Here is a 21466-nt window from a genome sequence, read left to right as displayed (position 1 = left end):
CCTTACCAGGAGGTCTTCCACAGGAAGCTTTTCTGTCTGGTCATTTAGTGACTCTCTGAACATTTGTGAGTTGACTGTCGCAATAGTACGTCCTCGTTTTTTAGAGTTGAACTTTGCTAAATGAAGAATGGGCAATGATCCCTACCGATCATCTCATGGCCGCATTGCTGATCTTCAATGATGTTGCCAGCGTGCCATGTCAGGTCTCGAATCATGTCAAGTGGTCCACGTTACACGCCACATCCTGTAGTATTGTGGATATCACGAGAAGCAAACAGCACTAAACAACAGGACGAAGAGTGGATAGAGTATATATGTGCTGAGTGAAAGGATAAAGCCGTTTGCTAGAGAGTGCTGTGGTCTGTGTCCCTCTCTTTGTCCTGTTCATTAGCGCTGTCTACTGCTCGTATCATGAACTAACCAGCCCAAATGCGTGCTCTTGTGGAGATCATTGGCCAATAAAAGTCCAGCCTTCTCTCAGGCTGCAGTGTGAACTCTTGTTTTTTCAGCTTGATACAGCAGGTAGGGCAATACTTTATTGAAAGCCTGCAGGTCGTGATTCTTCACAAAGCGGGCCGCTGCCACGTGGGAATCGGGAAGCCGAGCCTCTCGGCCACATCGGTGGCCTTCTGGACAGCCCAGAGTTGCTCAGCTAGAAGAGGGTTGCGGAGAACCGCCGTCCATCTGGCCGAGCTGTTATCGATGATAGAATGTGTCCGGGCTCACCGCGAGAGCATGTGCTCTAACGTGGCTATCTCTTCACAATCGCGGCAAGTGCCATTGGCGTAAGCACCCGGATAGATGCTACCTAAAAGCGACGGACTGGGATACGTATTTGTTTGTAGTAGACAGTGCGTTAATGCTTGAGCTCTATTGAGTCGCGGATGAAGAACGAAGTAGGGTCTACGCCTGAGATAGTAGTGTTTTGTAATCTCGTTGTGGTGGGAGGGCGTGTCCCTGTTCTCAGGGGGGTCGCCTTCCGATTGGTCGAGGGTAGCGCGGTGGGCATGTTCACGCGCAGCCGCGTGAGCCGACTCGTTGAGGTTGGCAGGAGCACGCTTCATCTGACCCTGATGTGCGAGAAACCAATAAATCATGTGGTGCGTGATCGCCTTGCTCCCAAGAAGTATGAGGGCCTGTTTGGAAACGGTGGCTTTTTCAAATGCTCTGACTGCAGACCATCACCAACATCTCTGCCTTAATCAAACCTAATTTGTGCCCTTTGGCTTTGCCCGTGGTCAGAAATATGTGCGGGCAATGATTAAATGCTTATTGTTGCAATGTATTCTCGCTGCTACTATTTGTTGATGTGGTTTCCAAAAGGCGGCGGTATCCAGCTGAGCATCATGCGTGTCTTTGTGTACAAAACTTACGGTTGCTCTTTTAGATTTTTTTTTTCATCTTAATGAGCATGCATGGTTCATGGAGAGAAGAAAGCTTTGCAATAACGAAGACACGGAGACATCTCCTCTGTCGCTTGAAGCGAAAGAACGCTGAAGTAACCTGTACGCTCAAACGGAATATTCCAATATGTCATACATGTTCAAAATTCTCGACAATTCTACTACATAGTGTCAAGTGTATGTTCGGGGGAGACAGCCACCATATTTCTTCTAATAGAGTGCTGACCTTTGCTTGCCAGTGGAGCTGCGCTTTGTTGGGGGTGAGTGCTTGTGTTGAAGGGTGGCCAGGAGCTGTAAAAATTAATATTGTCCTAGGAGGCACCATGGGGGTCCAATATTTGTTGATTTGTAGTCGTGTCAAGTGCCCCAGCTTCGTTATGGTTGTGGCAAATTGCGTATTTAGGTTAGTGAGTTCGGTCTGCGTCTCCTCTTGGGCACAAAGAATTTTAGTGACATCCGCCCATTCTAGCATAATGTTTTAATTGGCATGCATATCCCGCTTTTCTGATATCGGCTGCGATGTGGGCGGTAGTATGCATTTTTGTGCAGGGCTTGGAAGATCCCTGGTTGTCTTGCCAGACGCTCAAAGAATTTCTACTCCATCAGCTGGGGTTGTCAGGATGTTCTGTGAACAGAATCTAGCTAATGCTTTCTGAAGGTTCTCCGAGCTTTCTATTTGTTTTTTCAGTGGCTCATCGAGAGTACGTTGTACGTGAGTATCAAGGAGCGCTCCTTGTCTAGCTCTTATATTGTTGTAGCGCAAGCTAATCAAGGACAACAGAATTGCACATCTGACACACACAGAGCTATGTGTGTGAGATGTGTAGGTCAGACGTGCCTTTCTGTTTTCTTTGTTCAGCTTACGCTACAACAAAATGAGGCATGCAGTACCAACAAGCCCCTGTAGCTATCCTCATTGTCTAGTTTGGATTGCACCTTCGATTTGGCGTGGTCAAGCTTTAATGGTGACTGGTGAGGCTGCTTCTGTTGACATGACAACTGCGTTGTCTACTCGATGTATTGTAGCACCAGTGCAACGGCTGTCCACTTGTTTTCTTTTCAGGTGCTGGTAACATCAATTCCTGTCTATGCATTGATTGATTGACTGATATGTTGGTATTAGGCCTAGAGTTGGCGGCATGTCGTCGAATTGGGCTCTTTGACCATAACTGATGAAGGTGACGATGCCGGGTGGGCTCTGTTCAGGCACGTGTGGTTTGTTGGTGAATGACCTTCTTCTTTGCATCTTAAAGGGAAGAGCGCTCCCCAATATGTATTTTGTTAATGCCTGACTAAACACTGGGAACTCATCGGTTTATTGAACAGAAGGCTTGCGTGTGGCCGCTTTTCTGACTAGAAAGAAAATACTGGTCAGATCTTGAAGGGGTGAGTCTTGAGTGTAAAGATATAGTATTAGACTCTCCAAAAAATGATAGTTACCTCGAAAGAGAGCATGGTTATGTTTGTTTTGCCAAACATCCTCGCTGCAAGTACTATGCCATTCAGGGAGAAAATGCTTTCTACCCCGGTTGGTGTTACAACGCCCCATCTGAGGTATTACGAACTGCACGGCGTTTGCTTTTTTTTTGGGGGGGGGAGGGTTAGGGGGATGCCGGGTAGCTAGTCACCTTGACAGTACTCCACTTCGTATCAGGTACTGTATTGATTTGCCTCAAAATATCTACAACATACTGTTGACCTTTCACAATTCCCGTGATTTTCGCTATTGCTGTCAGCTTTGTTGAGCGCCACTCCACCCAATTGTTCCTAGCACAGCAAGTTTGTTCCGAGCAGTGACTAGTGGGGTTCGTGGAAATGAAGAAATGCTTGGCACTGCCATAGGCCTAATGACTACGACGTAGTATGGTAATTATTTCAAGTACTTGAAGGTTTCTGCTTTTCACTTCTAATAACCAATATTCTGCCTAGTATAGTTGGCCGCTGAGTGACACTGGCTATCAGTGTGTCGGCTGCATCCGAGGTCTGCGTTGAAGGTCTCTCCGGCACTCATTGCCTGCGTCTCGGCTGCGTCCGAGTCCGCTGCACATTTTGATTCTTTGGCTTGCGGCTGCTGAGCAACAGTGAGGATGCTGGGTTCATCTTCCTTATGCGGGGCTCCCTTCCCAAAGGCGCTGAGTCGTACTTCCTAAAGGGTTGCAGATAATAGCGCCTCTTTCTTTTCGCAATGCTCTCTCTGCTTATGTTCCGAACGTCCATTTCCTCCTTTCAAAGTGTATCTCGACTTCCGATGATGACCCCATGACCATGGTATCAAGATGTGTGGCTAATGCTTAGGATAGGTCTAGTGTTTTGCCTTACCGGGTGCGTTTGCAGTGAAGGCGGCTGTGAAGTAATAATGTGAAGAGGGCGTATAACTTGCACCGTGCAGTCGTAGCACACAAGTCCCTTGCCGAGGAGAGTCGTATCGTACCGATGGCAGTGGACATTCTCTCGCGTCATTGCTCTCAATGGTAAGGTTTGTCGCGAGTTCTGTCTAGGAGCTTTTATTGTGGTAGCGATTGTAGGCCAACGCGGAAACTCCAAGCGAATCTGTATCTGTACCTGGAACATCTTTAAATGTATCTGGGATGTACGCTGAGATGTTCCAGATACACTTGAAGGGCAATACCATCGCGGCCACGCGCCGCATGCTGCAGAAACAAGCGAAAGCTTGCGAAGGTGAACCTAGTAGTATAGTGGCTTGATGTGGCATTGTCTTCTAGCACTTGCAAGCCAAAAAGGCGGGAAGCGGAGAAACCGTCGGATCACGTGCCCGAGGGGGAACGTGGGGCGATATGCGGGTCCTAGGAAAAGGGAGAAAGGAGGCAGGTTAGTGAGCGCACCTTCTTCTCCAGCTGCGGCGGCTGAGCGCCGCCGAGCGTTACCTCTCGAAGGAAATCTTCGGTTAGAAGGCTAGCGGACTACATATAGCTGATGGCTTCATGTGAGCTTCACGTGACCAGTGCGCCTCGCTTAGGCGTTAAGGCACGGAAGATTGCTCGCCATAGATTTTCGAAAGAAATACCGTTATTTGCCACTTTCGTCCATTCACCCGCTTCGCGGTCGGTGGTGGTTGTACTTTACCCTTCGATACAAAGGCGCCATGTAGCGCTGCTCTCGCGAAAACGACCAGGGGGGGGGGGGGGGGGGGAGGGGGCGTTTTCGTTGCCAACGCGCAGTAATGGCGAATTACACTGCAGAAAAGGAACAATGGCAAAGAGCAGGGAGGAGAATAGCAGTAGTACAGCGAAAGTACAACTGCTTGCTGCCCTATTCAAACGTTCCATGCACTCCGAAAGAACTTACTAGCGCGAAATTATATCACGCGACTGGATTGCTTACCGTCCCGGGGTGTTTTGTCACACCATTGTAGCTTCCCATCTGCCATTGCTACCACACACTCAGCAAAAGCGACACAAACACAACCAAAATAAAAGAATATGACTCGTTGGGTCACATTTATTCTTTCACACTCAGCTTTTTGTGTGGGAGCAGCTCGAGCTGCTCTCGGTTGCCTTCAGTGTTGTGAGACTGCTCAAGTTGTGCCGCTGGATCACCGCTTTCCTGCTCCTGTTATGCCGTTGGAACGCAGCTGTTCTTCAGAGAGCACTTTGAGGATATGATTTAGTGTTTCTCTTCGCCCAGTAGGATTCCCCATTACTTTTTGAAACACTCACAAAGTCACATGGGAGCTTGGGCGGTGCCGATTAGGTGTTATGCAGGAACATGCACACTTTACTAAGATCCTTGAAAAACATTGTTCTATTTGACATCTTGACCTCGTTCCCTTGGCAAGCGCCACAGTTTCAAAATATTTGATTAAAAATTGAGTGCTGAGGAGTGTATGCTGCGTGACATCGAAAACGGTACGTAAGAAACCATGAAGGACTTCTGCTCACTCTGGCTTAATGAAGTTGTCCCACTCGACATACGGCGCATTTTCTTCTGTGAGCCTTCCCGTATTCTGGCAACCCTGTGTCGCATGTTGCGCAAGCAGGACCTACACCATCTATGTGATTTTGCCGTTGTTTTGCCCATAAAACCACATTTATGCTCTCAAACGTTGTGTCCATGTGGTCCACTCCCCACATTTGACGCAGTCGAAGGTGAACCATGCCGATGAACCTGGACCCAGCCGTCCGCTTTGCCTGATTTTGTAATTGAAGCTCACCACCCGCTTTTGCTCCTTTGCTGGCCCTAGACCCCTTTGAGCTTAGCTGGCTGCTCGTACTCCATCATGGCACTCAAGAATTGAAACGAAGCCATCTCGGAAGGCCTCTATGGTTTCACTATATTCTCTATATTCGCCATGAACTGTCGCGTCGTAGCCCTGAGACCACCGGTTCGAAGGACGAAATGATTTAAAGGTTGCTTGCGGACATCGCCGACAACCATCCGCCAATGAACAGCCCTGACTCGTGCACAGCTGCTCCGGAACAGCCATCTGCCCTCACATATGCCCAAATCACGCAAGTATTGAGTGATTTATTGCAACAGTTTCTCACACTTTCACAGTGGTCCACAGTTCCCGTTGAAGTCACAACGCCACCCGACCTTTCCGCGCCACTCCCAATCTTTTGTGGCTACGGCCGTATTTCTATTCGCCAATGGATCGAACTCGAGCGTAGGCAAGGATTAGCCTCATGGACATGTTCTGCTCTGCTCGCCGTAGCGCTTGGTAAACTCCGTGGACCTGCTGCAGTTGGATAAGTCTGGCAGGAAATCATGCCACACGTGGGAAAGCTCTAAGACTGCCTTCCAAGAACAGTTTGGTGACAAACTTACACTCCTGCAGTGGGAGCATGCAGTCACCAGACGTGCGCAGTCACATGGAAAAAGCCGTGTTGATTATTCGCTGGCCAAAGTACGCATGATATAATGATGTCCTGTCCAACTGACTAATCATCAGCGCATTGAGTATGCACTACAGGGAGTGCGTGACACGCACTGGCAACCACTATTGCAGCGCAACTTTGCTCGAATGTGGATGCATTTCTTGCCATCGCCACACAGCTTGATATAACTATGGAACATTCCTCTGTCTTCTGAAGTCCGCCATCTGTTGCAGCTAGATGATCAACTTCACAAGTACCTCCCTTGCTTGTGCAGCATCCTGCTGTTTTGAACAACTCAGCGGCTTCACCAATGCGACCAGCTGATTCATCAGCCTCAAGTCGAACTTCCTCCTTACCGTTGTACTAGCAAGATACTCGCTGCCTTAGATCAGATCTCAACATGGCGCACCTGCCTATCATTCTGGGGAAGATGTAAGCAAGGCTGTATGCTATAAATGTCACCAAACCGGCCATTTTGCACCGAAATGCCCTCATCCCCAGTCAAATGCCCCACAGACATCTAGCCAGTAAACGAACCTTGCTTCCATGGCGTCTTCAGTGTTCAGAACCACTTCAGGGTTAACTTCAGCAGTGTGCTCTAATACAAGCACACATTCCACTTATAGGCAACGTTGATGCCTTTCTACCCAGTGGGTCTACACAGACCATACTCTCGCGCAATGGCATTTGATGTGTCAACCTGTTACCATGCAGCAAGCCTCCCATATCTGTTGCAGGTCGTGATACCGTCATGCCAGCTTGTTCATTATGCACTCGCATCACTGTTGGTCCTGTTTCTGCACTACTCGAGGTTCTAGTTCTGTCTAGAAAGCCCTTGCCTTTGATTCTTGAGGAAGAATCGTTTGAGGCAGCTCAAGCTGGGCTCCTGGTACGTCCACCTTATCCAACGGAAATTCGCCATCCTAGCACGGGTGTTGGGATGCGATGCCAGGAGACAGTCCGGCGAAGGATGTCCAATGCTATTGTGCTGCCCAGTGGCACTATTTCTCACTTCACACAAGTGGCGTCATCTACAGGCTGCCTGCAGTTTGCACCGCTGCCGGACAACACCCAACCGACATGGTCATCGCTCTACTAACGTGAAGAACTACCTTAAATAGCACCACGTGAACGAGAGATACCGGTTTTCAGGAATGATGACAAGTTAGAAGATGAAAGCCCACAGCTGCGCGACGCTCATATAGATGCACAGCTAAAGCAAAAACTCACTGCAGTTCAAGACGTCTTGTGCCAGCATGTCGATCTCTTCGCCAGTGATGACAATGACTTGGGACTTTGCGAAGGGATTTAACGCTCTATTGACCTTGTGGCTGACGCATCAGCATATGTCCGTTAACCTTGCACATACAGCAAAGAAGGCCGCGACTTCTTTGAGCGCCAGTGTCAAGAATTTCTTGCGAAACGTATCACTGTGCCATGCTCGAGCCCTTGGGCTTTCCCAGTCGTTCTTTGTGTTCCTGCTTTCGCCGTGAACACAAGTCTGAACACAAGCTTACAATTCTCGCCATTTGAACTGCTCCACGGGTATATTCCAAAACTACCAAGAGAAAGGTTCCGCCGTCTAACAGATGAGACCCTCGAAACAAGACTTCTAGACCTCGCAAAGGCTCGTGCTGAAGCACAACACGGGAAAGGCACAACATAGTCGCAAACATCAGTACCATAAAACCTTTCGTGTCAGTCAGTATATGTGGTTCTAACGCCAAGAGCCTGGTGGTGGTGGTGGTGGTGGTGGTGGTGGTGGTGGTGGTGGTGCTCCAACATTTGAAGGCCCTTACAAGATCACAGACAGAAAGTTTCTATTACTTTTGATATCTGCCATGTAATTTCTTACATGGAAAGCGCTTTGACAGCCGACGAAAAGGTTCCTCATGTCAGCCAACTAAAGCCATTTTATCATTCATATGCGGTCTCTGTACTTTTCTAAGTCAGGCCTAGCACTTCATATAGGCAATCAACCGCTGCTATTTGCGAAGACTTGCAAGCCGGACAGCCAATGATGATCCTTCGGTAAGCGAGAACAACAAAGGACCCCCAACTGAACCGTCAGACCCTACTCCAAGTGACAATGAATACGTTGCACTACACCATCGTGGCCGGCGTGGGTGCCTCATTCGGAAACATCAGTTGCTGCAAGATTATGACTTATAAGAAGAGTGGTGGGGTGTGAGATTGAAAGCGCATCACGGTCTTTAACAAAGAGGGGTGGAATGTGAGCCTTCACGTATTCTGGCAACCTTGTGTCGCATGTTGCGCAAGGAGGAGCTCAGTTTCTTAGGAACTTTCGGTGCGCATGCACTATCACTAATTTTTCCGTGTTCTTTTGCCCATGAAACCACATTTATTATCTTATACGTTGTGTCCATGTTGCCCAGTCCTCACAATTCATACGGCTGCCCATGGCTACGATGTACTCGCTATCAGAGTCCATTACTTTAGGTCTTGAGCTCTTTCACGAATCGAGCTGGTCCGACCTTCCAAATGCATGTCGTCCAAAAATGAGCGATGAAGCAGGGGGCTGACCTTCTTCAGGTAGTCATGGGAGCGTCTTCTTGCTCATTCTTGATGAAATGGCATTCGCAAAAATAGCAAAAACGTAAAACGTTGCATAACAATGCGAGGCCAGTGCATCAGTGATAGGATATGTTATCCATCTTCGATGGCGCGTACCCACTGCGGGGGATTCACCAATATTTGGGTGGTATTGGGAAGATGTTACAAAAATTGATAAAAGTGCCAAGTGCAAACGGATATAAATAATATTTGGAAAATTTAAGAGAATCGCCTTGAAACAACTAGGAATGCCTCCATGGCTGAGCAAACATGCCTGCGGTAGTGAACAAGAGGCTGCTAAAGGAAGCTTATTTACAATCGAAAAATTTAAGGTAAGTTGCCTGGATGTTTGTTTTAAAATGTTTTTCCTCAAGAAAGAAAGAAGAATGGCGGCAGAATAAGAAAGAAAGACTATCTATGATCTCAACTTCTGCTCATACTGGGCACAGAATTAATGCGCCACAACAGCCCTACGACGACAAACGTTTAATAGTTATGTTCGACAGCGTAATCGGATAAAACTTACTCTAGTGTTTCAGGTGTGAAAGGCATGTTTGTGCCAAGAAAATAGGGGGTGTCGATATTCTAAGAAGTGTGCTATAGCTAGGTTCAAATGGTCTGGAGCAATTGCATGCCTTGTCAATCTAGCGGCAGTCAGGTAAGCTGATGTAGAAAGTAATGATAGTACAGAGCGATTAAGCGCCGCTCTCGAGAGACTGCAAGCCATTACATTCATGTATAATCCCTTATGACCAGGCAGCTAAAGTAATCGAATTAAATTTATGTGGGCTGGCACTTCAAAATGAATGGTACATAAAACGTTAGCGCCGCCATTTATTCTGAGCGATGTACATAAGACTAAAGAATCCTGAACCACTTTTTGTCGAAGTGTAGAAAGGAATCTGAAGTTAAAATAGCCTATTTCAGAAATACAGTAAAAAGTGCTTTAATGACTTCCCCCATGAGCGGATTTATTGTCATTCATACACTGCATCCGCTGGGCTCCCGTTCCTGCTTCAATGCCTTGCACTGCGAAGTCTAAGGCCCAGTGGGGTGTGACCAGAACGCTCTGCCTTCTAAGTGTCACCGTGGCGCAGTTAAAATTTTATTTCGGGTGTTAACGTAGGCACCCCATCGTGCCATTTGTCTCTACGACGAGGTAAATATAAGCCAAACGCGGGTGTTCCCCTTGAGCCGCAGTGCGCTTAACTAGAGGACCAGTGGCGGCACGCCACAACGGCCGTGGTATCTACGCTATGAAGCCGACCACAGCTTCATGTCAGCTATCGACAAATAACAGCGGTCTAAGGGAATGACGAAATAGTACGTCTGGTGACGTAATAGTGCATCTAGAAGAGAGTGAGGACAGGGCCTTCTGTTGAAAAGAGTGAGAGAAAGGAGACTTCGCGATCAGCTTGCGAGCCCCACTCACCACGTTCGACAGGAAAACTTGGCTGAGACGTCAACAGCAGCGTACGCTACCCGCGGACTGTCATTTCAACATGCCGGAGGCGTGGTTCAGGGCCTCTTTAAGCATCACTATGTTTAAAAACAATGGGCTCAAGACAATTTCTTAAGCACTCCGCCTTTCGAGCTGTGCGCTCTTGCTTTGCTGTTCATCACGAAAACGCTACGTGGACTCAGGAAATCTGAAACCTAACGAAGCAGCAGTTCTTTTAGGCCAAATCTTAATAGCCCCCGCAAAACACGCATTTGGCTAACGGTGTATATGATCTTGCCGATACAGTTAATTAGGTTTAATGGTTTAAGCTATGATATAAAATGTACTGGCTTACCAGGCTGTGTGACTTTTTACTACCTTGGCGACCTTCTATGAAGACGTCGAGCGAATTTTCCCAGCTTCCGTTATGCATCCTCAGAAGCACTGAGTCGTGTGAGTACTAAATTGCTATGCACGCTGTACTTGACACCATCTGGACCTGGAGAGGCGTTCTTGCGGATGCCACGCAGCGCACACTGCAGTTCACCGAAGAATAATTAAGCGTCAAGGGATGACTGTCCTTTACTGAGGCCATGTTTTGAAGCTATTTTCAAAGCTTCTTCCTTTCAAATGAGCAGGCTGGAACTTACTGTGTCAGGTAGTCGTGTTGAAAAGGAACAATGTTCGTCCGTCCATGTTTCTTCCCCGCAATGCACTGGTAAGACTTTCACAAGGACAGGGCGATTGTGGGCGATTGGAGATTTTAGAAAGCGAATTATTTGCCAAGCTTTTGACACCAATGAATATTGACCCGGTGTGTTTGATCGCTTAGAGAAAAACTTGACCCACTGTGTGTGGGTCACTGCGTATGTGCCATTCTTCACAATTAGCAAATATTGTATACACCGTATCATCAAAAATGACAAATTCGTCCTAAGATAGGCGGCTAATCGCATTAGCGTCGCCAATAACGTCCGATGAATGAACGCGCTGCCATTATGTAGTCGTAGACCGGATACTTTCTCACCTACGCCTCCTCGTTTTGTTAAATAAATACCTATGGTTCCCCACGGCTATTAAACTGGATAACAAGATTTATAGAGCCATGCTGTTTTTCATATTGCCAACGTATATTTATCAAGGCTTGCACGAATTGCGATGCGTCTAAGTCTTTCAGGAAGTAGGCCGAATGTAGCCATTCAAGAATGTAAACGTGCCTTTCGTTTAAAATAATGAAATTGTATATCCGGGACAGAAACGAAGCACATTCTTTACGTAAACAAAAAAGTGATGAGGTGGTAATGAATCATCCGTGCCTCACCTATCTATCGTTTTTCGCGGAATGACTCAGTTGTCCATCATGGAGATATAACGCCTACTGTAAAAAGGCGTTTGTGAGTAAAGGTTTTGTTCTTGTACGAAATATGGTGCTCCGTTTTATGCTATGAAGAATATATCAGCGATTGAAGTGCATTACAAATAATGAGAATGTTCCGTAAGACTGGTATTCACGCAAACATTTCATCGTTTCAGATGTATTTGAGCATATTTTATTACGTAATATATAGATTATGTATCGGTCGGATGTTATCCGCTAACAACGCCAAGGCAATCTTTGTGCTGCTTGCTAGCGAAGTTTGTGAGAAATCCGGCGAGCTTCTTGTAGGCCTGGATTCTGCTGAATCCACCTGGAATCCTCTGCTGGCACACGGAGGGAGCGTAGTCGTAGTTAACGTCGTACGGAGCAATTGTATAGGCATACAATTTGTCGTTGTACCTGGCATGACAGATCTGCACGAGTGCGATCACAAATAGAGGGATTTTAGTTGATGCGTTTCGTTTAAAGCGCAACTTTAATGACACGCTCTGCAATCTATACAAAGGCGACGAAGTTTTCAGGAGGCATAGACACTTTAGGGGAGACTTCCACACCTGAAATAAGCCCAATCAGAAACGGAATCACGCACACCCACACGCACGCGCACGCATGCAAAAAAAAAGAGAGGGAAGGAGCACTTCTCTCAGTTGCGTAGATAGATTATGTTTCTATTTTATCTAAAATACCCTTTTTTAATAAAACGGGAACAAATTTGCTTGCATAACCACACAAGAGATCGATTACCTGCTTAGCTGGACGCCATTTACAAACAAAGAACATAGGAATTCATTTACGCATATCACTAGCTACAATAATTAACTGCCTATTTATTACTTTGACGGCACGTGTTTACATTAAAAAGATGAAGGTAATCTACAAAAATATTGGAGTTCCGAGTTTTTACATGTTGAAATATTCTTGGAGAGTGAAAACTAGTGTCGAATCATTCTATCCTTCTAACTTTACTGCATTCGCACCACCTCGTACCACTACACTCGGCTCTCTCCTAAGCTGCTGTGAGACGTAAGTGCAGAGAGAATTCAAGCTGCCTTCGCACATCGCTGGATGTTATATCGATTCGCTCAGTGCGAAAATTCTGACCGATGCACAGTCATTTCAGCAATTCGGGCGAGACGGACCGCATTATAGCGGCGTACAGCCGAGCTCCATTTTACCCCACATTACTACCTCACGTGGGTGCTGCATAAAATGGCGTGCATTGCAGTGCTGCTTGCCTCAATGACTAAATTGAACTAATAATTTGATACAAGTAATTGCGATTCACACGATCTCTTTGAATTTAGAGACACACACACGCGTTTTACGACGATTCGCTTCTATTTGCCAGTATGTGTAACAACATTTCCAATAAACATGTGCCGTAAGCTTGCTAAATATGAAGCTAATAGTTTAGGACTTGAATAGAATGCTTTGGTTATTTTGCGAGCAAAGTACTCAAAATGTTTATTGAATAACGAAGGGGCTGGGTAACTTTCGTAGGCTTCTTTACAGAAAACTTAAAGAAATGTTAACAGATAAAACACATAGATAGTTCGTGGGAGGTACATGCATGAATAGCTGCGGGATAACAGTAAAATGAAAAGGTCTCCAATATTTTGGCTTTACAAGCCTCGAGAAGTAGAATATATTTCGCGTGCAAACAAAAATAACATGGCGTATCGGTGCTACAGAACCGAGCTTGTACCTGTCAAAATAGCTTTTTGAATTGGGACGATTTTATTATTAGAAAATTATATGAATTTGCTTTGTAAATTTGCGCTATAGTAAGGTGGTACACACTTTCTCTCGTTAAAGTAACCCGAGGGTCATCGATGCACTGCGCTTTCTTTTTGCTTATGCGATGTCCAACCAGTGCGCGCGAAATCCTTTGATCAGTGTGTGCGCGTGTATTAACTCATATTTTCTAGTCAAGTAAGCACGAACTAGGCACTAGGGAAGTTCTTTTAGGACCTCCTTACCATCACGAGTTCGAGACCTCGCGTGATGAGGTTCCAATGAGGGGCGGGCTCATGTTGTGCGTGTTCGGAGAGTGCTGATGACGATATTAGAGAAACTCAAGTGCAGGACGGCGATTTGTACTGCTTCACATTATTTGCACCGCGCGTTTCTCGGAAGCTTATTTGCTATTCACGCTATGGAAATATTCACTCGCGGAACAGTATTGGGCATGCAGTGCTTTTGCAATAAGGCAATTGCACAGATAGCTTGGACAATTCAAAAAAGGGACACTTATAGCATCCTTTTGCCCCTCCCCCAGTACAGCGTCGCCAACAGGAGATAATCTCTGGTTAGCCTCCCTGTATTTCCATTGTTTTTCTCTATCTTTCTCTTTCTCTCTCAACACTGGTGCCACGGAAGATCATGGTCTGCGTGAAACGAAAGGGTAAAGCTAATAGATATCGACAAGCTTTTTTGTAGTTTTTCAAATTTTGCACATTATTTCAATTTTTTTTTTTGCCAAGATCACAACACCAACACATCGGCGTAAATTCGTGGATGTCAAAGTATTTTCTCATACCTGGGTCACGGTTGTACAGCACTGTTGTCGATAGTCAATGGTCAGTTTTTGGAAACTGTAGTATGCAAGCAACTCCAGCTTTTACGTATCAGAATGACGACGAAGATAGGTCCACCTATCGAAACGTTGGCCAGCCTGTCTGAGGTACTTCAACCCGGTTTAAAAAAGTTTATACCACAGTGTGCCATTCCATCTGCCAGCCCCTTTCTTGTTTTTGGAGGTAAGAGCTAGTGACGTTGAAATTCACGACACCGGGCCTACCTGGTGCGGGATATGCAAGGTGGGGTCACCATCGTTATTTCAGTGTTGCATGCTTCCTGGCTTATCAACCAGCCTTTCTACGTAGGAACAACATGTTCTCGTATTCCAGAAGCGTCGCAGATTATTTAGGCTCAACTTAGTTTTCTCAGCGTGTACCTTTGAAATGTACCGATTGATGGCACGGATTTGAAGCAATGAGCGCTAATAAAACGCCATGTATATATTTTCTCCTTTTTCTCACCCTTTTCCCCAGGGTCTCGATGTCGTCATACACGAATGTTTGCTTTTTCCCAGGTGACTTATCGTAAGTCCGCATATATAGACCAGTTTGGTTTATGTCTAAGTTGCTGAAATATTTCGTATTGGTTTGGCTGCAGATCTGTAGGAAAGCGAAAAAAATATATATGAAAATCGGTCTTCGTCCCGAAATCCGGAACACTGTTTCAAAATGCAACACATTGGTCGTGAGTCTCCCGACCAAGACGACCGGCACAGCAAACTTCTAGAACAACACTGCGCGTGCCCTGCTTGCGCCTCGAGCACGTGATGGACGAATGTTTTTTATTCTTCTTTCGCAACCGGCACCAAGGCGGCGTCGGTGAGCGGTACAAAGTAAACAAACTGGCTATATTGTAGGACGACCATATAGTAAAGAACCGGCGATGTCCAGCGAGACGCGCAAGTCGTGTTTGCCAATGCGACATCAAAACTGTGCTCAGGCATGGTGGTAGTGTTGGCGTCTGGCACCACGTGCAGAAAGGGATTTCGTCCGACCATCTCTCACCATGCCTCGTCGAAATGAGGCGTGACTGCTCCTGCTACGGTTGGCCTCCCGCACCCCGTGCAGAAAGAAATTTCTCTCACCCGACCTTCACACACCTTGCCTCGTCGAAATGAAGCGCGACTTCCTAATTCGCCATGACCATTTCGAGTGTCTGCTGGTCTGGCGGAAGCCCCGCAATGTTTACAGGCCTCTTTTGTGTGTGTGTGTGTGTGTGTGTGTGTGTGTGTGTGTGTGTGTGTGTGTGTGTGTGTGTGTGTGCGTTCGTGCGTGTGTGTGTGTGTGTGTGCGTTTGTGTGTGTGTCTGTGCGCATGTGCGTGCGACTTTAGTGGGAGCCTTTCCTCGAACAGCCAGTCTACAGGAAAACTTCCACGAACCAGCCACGCGCAAAAAAGTCGGTCAAGCGTCTACAATTGGAGGAGGCGGGACGGCCTTCTCCTTGCAGCAGGCGTTCTGTGCCGGTCACGTGACGTCGATGGAAACAAGACGCCCCCTCCTTGAAGCAGACTGTCTGCGTGGGTCACGTGACGTCGACGGAAGCAAGACCCCTCCCACGATTGTAGAGAGCCTATGTAAGGGGCTCCTTAAATAGGGGCTATATATATATATATATATATATATATATACTGAAGCGAACTCGCGCGTCCATAGCATGCATGCTATTGGCAGTAGGCTGTAGTAATTAAGGCAATTTGTCGTTTACCCCATGCATAACTCATTAAGTAGGCTTAACTATCCAACTTTTTTAATTATTGACATGGGACACCGAGTATGATACGCAGATTTGTAGAGCACTAGCTTCAGAAACCAGCTATCGAGTTGTTTCGTGTACGATACATTTTACGTAGTCCTTTTTTTCCGATTTTGGAAGAAAGCCCGCAAAATATGAAAAAAAAACGGCGTGACGGAGATCTCGAAAATGGTGCTATTCGTTCCAAATGTAGCCTTCCTCTGGAACTCCACGGCTAGAATTTCTAAATTATAGCATGCGTAATAAGCTAGGTAGTTTAAAAGTTAATTAGTTAATTTTTGTTATTAGTCGGTTGTGCAATTCAATTTTTTGTGCAACTAGTTTCCTCCGCTTCGAGTAGATCACCTCAAGAACACCCTGTACATAAGCGTACGCGCCAAATATATTGTTATTGAAAGCCTATGCATATTGCAAAATAGAAGTGTATTGTGAGCTTCTGTTCCTTATGGTGCATATTTCTAACTTTAAAATTCTTTAGACTACTACGCACGCAGCCATGCATGGGAAATCAGTGAACTTCGTACTCACATAGGTGTGCCCATAGGCCAACTTAGCCTTGCCACTTGGTGGAATTTCGTGGATACTTGGCGGCACTATTATGCATACGAAATTGGGCACTACAGTTTTTATCTCGTCTTCTTTAAAAGATATATGCCCCAGGAACGCCACAACATGAGGTGTGTAGATTTTTCTGAAAGAGGAAAAGCGTTTTCAACTTGTTAGTAATGTTTCATAGCAAAGGGATGCTTGTTATTAACTGCAATAAACTCAAGTCATTGTGCGTGCCCCCTTCTCAACTACCCTATCTGTCAACGCCCTGTACATATGTAAGGTATAGGTAATTTCTTTTTTCAGTTCAGCACATAAAGAAAACGTGGCACGAATCCATCCGTCTAGTTTTTAGGTGCCTGATCCCGGTATTTAGGAATACATCTGAAATTGAAGGCCATGATGGACTTGATCTAAATGACGCCTCACGTAAACACGCCCAGGGCGCTCATTACGTTTTCTTCGGCGTGCTGGCGCCATGCCTTATTTATAGCACGTCAAGCATAGGCATGAAATTAACATGTACTTCTGAATACTGGGATAACTTTTGACACGCGGTGCTTCCCAAATTCGAAGCGTGGCACGTTTTTGGCGCTTCGCTTTTTCAACGACGCCTACCTACCTCTTCCTGAGACCCGACGTTTATTTTCTGAGGCATCTAAGTTGTTCTAATTGCAGATGCATGGTTTGCAGCACCCATTTGAACACCTTCACACATGCATGCCGGTCGGGCCGTATGGAGATACCGTTATCTATTCGCAACTTGTATTGGCGGCGAGGAGTTATGGAGTCGCCATCTATCGGAAGCGCCTCGCTGGCGTAGTATGAAGGATCAAGGGGCGCGCTCCTTATAGGTTTTGCTGTCAGCGCTCACTGAAAACACCACGCACGAGCTCTTCCAGACATTTCTGTACGTACTTTGTAAACGAGAGAAGTTTTTTACTGTCTAAATATTAATCTTGGGCAAACTGAAAGCACAGAATCGTTTACAGCCGCTATGTCTTTACCGAATACGTACAGTGAACGCCACTGCGCGGTCGCCGCGATAGAGTCTCCTCAACTTCCTCCTTCCATGAAAGGTAGGCAAACGCTGAGAGCAAACTATGTGAAATAGTTCTTATAGTGTTGTATAACTAAATGGAGCGTAATAGAATGAAGCCTCAATGCAGCCGTCGCACAGATTCGCAGCGACCGACTGCGCGTCTGCATGCTTGTCCGCACACTGTTTCGCTTTGGCCGCGTGCGCGTTTTCGCACCGTGTCCTGAGCTTTATGCCGCAGAATATGAGCATTTGACAGTATACAAGCAACCATTGTTGCGTGGGCGCTATTAGAGCTGTTCAAAAATAATTTCATTGTAGAGACTTCGACGCCTACGGGGACTGTGATGTGCATTCGCGACGATTCAATCTTTTTTTTTTCTTCTAAATTCTTGGACGAAGGTTACGAACAAAGGGTTACGAAGAGACAGATCTGAAGCTTCGCCTCACGCATGTACGATCCCTTTCGATTCTTAGCGCCGTTTGTGCTGGTAGTCAAGTTAGTTATACAAAGACTGTGGCTGGAGAAATACACCTGGGATGCGGCACTTCCTGAGTCTCTTCTTATAGAGTGGACAGCGTGGACTAAAGTCCTGAGAACTGTTAATCAGCGAGAAGTCAAGAGAGATTTTGGTCAAACCCTCCTTGGCAAGAATGTGCAGGTTACAATACACGCTTTTAGTGACGCTAGCCCAGTTGCGTACGGTGCCGTGCTTTACCTTCAGATACGAGACTTCAAGGGAGCCACCACAGTTCGGCTACTACTAGCCAAGTCGACAGTCACACCTGTACAAAAGATGACTGTGCCATGATTAGAACTGATCGGAGCCCTAGTTGCAGCTCGACTAGCTGCAACAGTGAAACGCGCCCTAAATCTAGAGGGCATTGAAACAGTTATGTGGACAGATTCTATGATCGTGATTCATTGGCTACGCGGTTCAGCGAAACGTCGGGAACAGTTCGTAGCAAACCGAGTTACAGAGGTACTCTCCCTAACTGATTTGAACATGCGGAGACATTGTCCGAGTGATCAAAATCCAGCCGATTTGCTGTCAAGAGAATCCACTGCGGAGACACTCTTGCAAAGTTGAACTTGGTGGAAAGGACCAAACTTCCTCTACACTGAGACGACAATCTAAGAGCCCTGCTACACCCGAGGATACAGTCAAAATAGAAGAAAGTACCTGTACCGCAGAAGCAATTCAGGATGCAGTCGGCCTAGGAGAGGAAATTACGTGTTTAAAATCAGCTGCTCGACCATTGTGCATACAGTTGTAAACATCAAGGACTACAGCTCTTATAACCGACTGATGCGTATAACTGCGTGGACACAACGATTTGCTAGGAATTGCAGGTACACAAGCACCAGGAAGAAGGGACCTTTAGACGCAACTGACGTACAAGAGGCTGAAATTTATTGGATACGTCGAACACAAGATAAAGTATTTGGACCGGATGTCAACAGAATGGATATTGCACTCCAGCGGTTCAGACCATATCGCGATGAATGAGGGCTTCTTCGCGGAGGGGGTCGTCTTCAGTTCAGGTAGCTCGCTTCATCGTCAAGGGTCTTCAACTATAGATCTGATATCCTGGTCATGGCACCATATGTTGATAACCACGAAGTGGAGCCGTAGTAGTGAACGTCTTCTTTATTCGACGCTTGTAAAAAAAACTAAAAAATGCAGACGCGCACTCGGCTCCACGTTCATTTCTAACTTCGGCTTCTTGACTTCTTTTTCGGAGCATAATATTGAACATAATTCATCGGGAAAATATCCGTCCTTTAGCATGCAATTGCATATGTGTGCCAGTGTAACTTAAATTGTTGACGCTACAGCGTTGATTGGATAAGTATTAACCTCGTCGAGACCAGCTGCAGTTTTACTAATAATAGATTTATTATGCTACTTATTTCCAATTCGCTAGCAGGCATCAGGTATGAGTATCAAAACAATTTATGTTTATATAGCTGCTTGGATCAACTTTTGTCGTATTATTTCATTTCCTGCCTCAACTTAAAAAATGCTGATCAAACTTGTTAAAAAGGTCTCGACCTGTAATGGCTTTGCCGGCGTATTTAATTTCATCACGGATTAAATGAATGGGCTTTGAATGACATATTTCATTATATATATATTCCGTAGTTTACTGGAAACATCAACGCCATCAAATTTATTACCGTAAAATTGTCTTTTGCCTTTCTAATTTCCTCGTTTAGTTTATTGCGATAGCTTTTACATTCATTGAATTTATCGCTATCTTTCAGTCTCAAAAACTCTTGAAACAGCTTTTTCCTCTCTTGTATTTGTTTATAAATTGAAGGCGTCATCCATGGTTTCCTAGCCTTCTTTTTTTTCCATACAACTATTGGGAATGCCTGGTGGTATAAGTCCAGTATCTTTTCGTAAAATCCTAAAAAACAGACCGAACGCCGGTTTTTGTTCAGGACTTCGGACCAGCCTGCATCAAGCACGATCTTCTTCAAAACGCCTATTTTAGAATATTTATTCTTTTGAATTTATCATAATTTATCTTCCTTTCTGTTTTTCCTAAGATACAAAAGACAGGCAAATGATCACAAACATCGATAGATAGTGCCCCAGAGGCTATATTATATTCTACACTATTTGTATAACAAATATCTAGCATTGCCTCGTTGGCAACAGTTATTCGCTAAGCAAATTTATGAGATTTTTGCAAAAATATCTAGAACTAAGGTATGAAAATTTGTTCTGCAGGGCTGTTTACCAATGTTTAATATTTGTGTCCCTAATAACTATAATTTTTTCGCGAAAGTTGACAGATGTGCAAGAACATGATGAAGTTATTCAAAGAAGCGCGTGGCATTCCCCGATGGAGGCCTGTATATAGCAATTAGGTAAGTGTTGCAAAAAAATATTGTAACAATTTCGTAGTCGTTTGAAATCACTGATTATTCTTTTTCCATAGAACAATCAACCTCGTTCTTTGTGTAAACACTGACACCACCACCCTTTCTCGACTTACGAAATACACTACACTCCCGTGTTTCAATGAGGCATAGTACATCAAACTTCAATGACATCTTTTCCAATTGACACTTGGCATGCTTGCTTTTGTAACTACGTGCATTGAAATTTATCATAGAAAACGCATTGTATGTCCACGCATTCTGACTTACCTACTGGTTAAAGTAATCTGTACTATACATTTAACCCTTCATGGTATTTACGAGTTTATCGAATAATGCAACAAGGTATGTAGGCCAGAACACTCATACCATCTTCTCGAGATCGCTCTCAGTAGAAATTTTTATTGCAGAGTTTCTTGGTTTCTTCCGTTCGAGCACTGTTCCAGGATGTTCTCAAACAAACTGGTAGCCTCTTTCCATTGCTTTTGAACGTGCAAGATAAAGACGATTCTTATTGAGCAGTGTCAAGTTCTTGAAGAAGAAAAACGACATCCGACTGTTTTTTTCTCAGTAGCTTGGCATTTGCTTTCTATTGCTCATTCATCTTGCGAGTGGCAAAACGAATGATGATGGGTGGCGCACGTTCGGGCGTGAGGGAAACCTAGAATGCTATCAATGTCGGAGTCAGTGAATTGCTGTAGCCCCAGTAGCTTACCCAGTGAGGTTACTACGGCCAACAAATTCTCATGTGTTGTTACTTGAATGTCGTAAGCCTCTAGGTTCAGTCACCTACTATATTGCTCTAGTTCATTTAGCACTTTCTTCAACAGAGGAATTTCTTGCCTTGGAATTCCCACTTCAATTTCAGCCACCTTTTTTTAAGATTATTTATCGCCTGGTCTTGCTTGTTAAACCGAGTTGCAAACTCATCCTACTTATCAGAGATCATTTGCACAGAACCCTCAATGCTATCAATTGTTTGTTTTATTCCTAGTGCTAATTCCATTTTCTCAAAGAGGGG

At 45.4% G+C, this 21466-nt stretch overlaps 1 protein-coding gene across 4 annotated transcripts in view; it reads right to left on the bottom strand.

The window, feature by feature from the left end:
• Nucleotides 1-4003: 4003 nt before the first annotated feature.
• The window catches only part of LOC135921766 (uncharacterized), a 52803-nt gene continuing 35340 nt past the window's right edge, over nucleotides 4004-21466 (bottom strand). For 2 of the 4 annotated variants that reach the window (XM_070523488.1, XM_070523487.1), the window contains 3 exons: nucleotides 16493-16655; nucleotides 14673-14810; nucleotides 11805-12044 (listed from right to left, as the gene is read on the bottom strand). In XM_070523488.1, the coding sequence (XP_070379589.1) occupies nucleotides 11841-12044; nucleotides 14673-14810; nucleotides 16493-16655 (505 nt within the window). In that variant the 3' untranslated portion in view covers nucleotides 11805-11840. Of the gene's footprint in view, nucleotides 4208-11804; nucleotides 12045-14672; nucleotides 14811-16492; nucleotides 16656-21466 lie in introns of those variants that run through there. The other 2 variants (XM_070523490.1, XM_070523489.1) reach the window with 2 other exon arrangements.

Source organism: Dermacentor albipictus, chromosome 8, assembly GCF_038994185.2.
Source record: "Dermacentor albipictus isolate Rhodes 1998 colony chromosome 8, USDA_Dalb.pri_finalv2, whole genome shotgun sequence".
Lineage (NCBI taxonomy): Eukaryota > Metazoa > Arthropoda > Arachnida > Ixodida > Ixodidae > Dermacentor > Dermacentor albipictus.
This window is presented reverse-complemented; position numbering and strand designations above follow the sequence as displayed.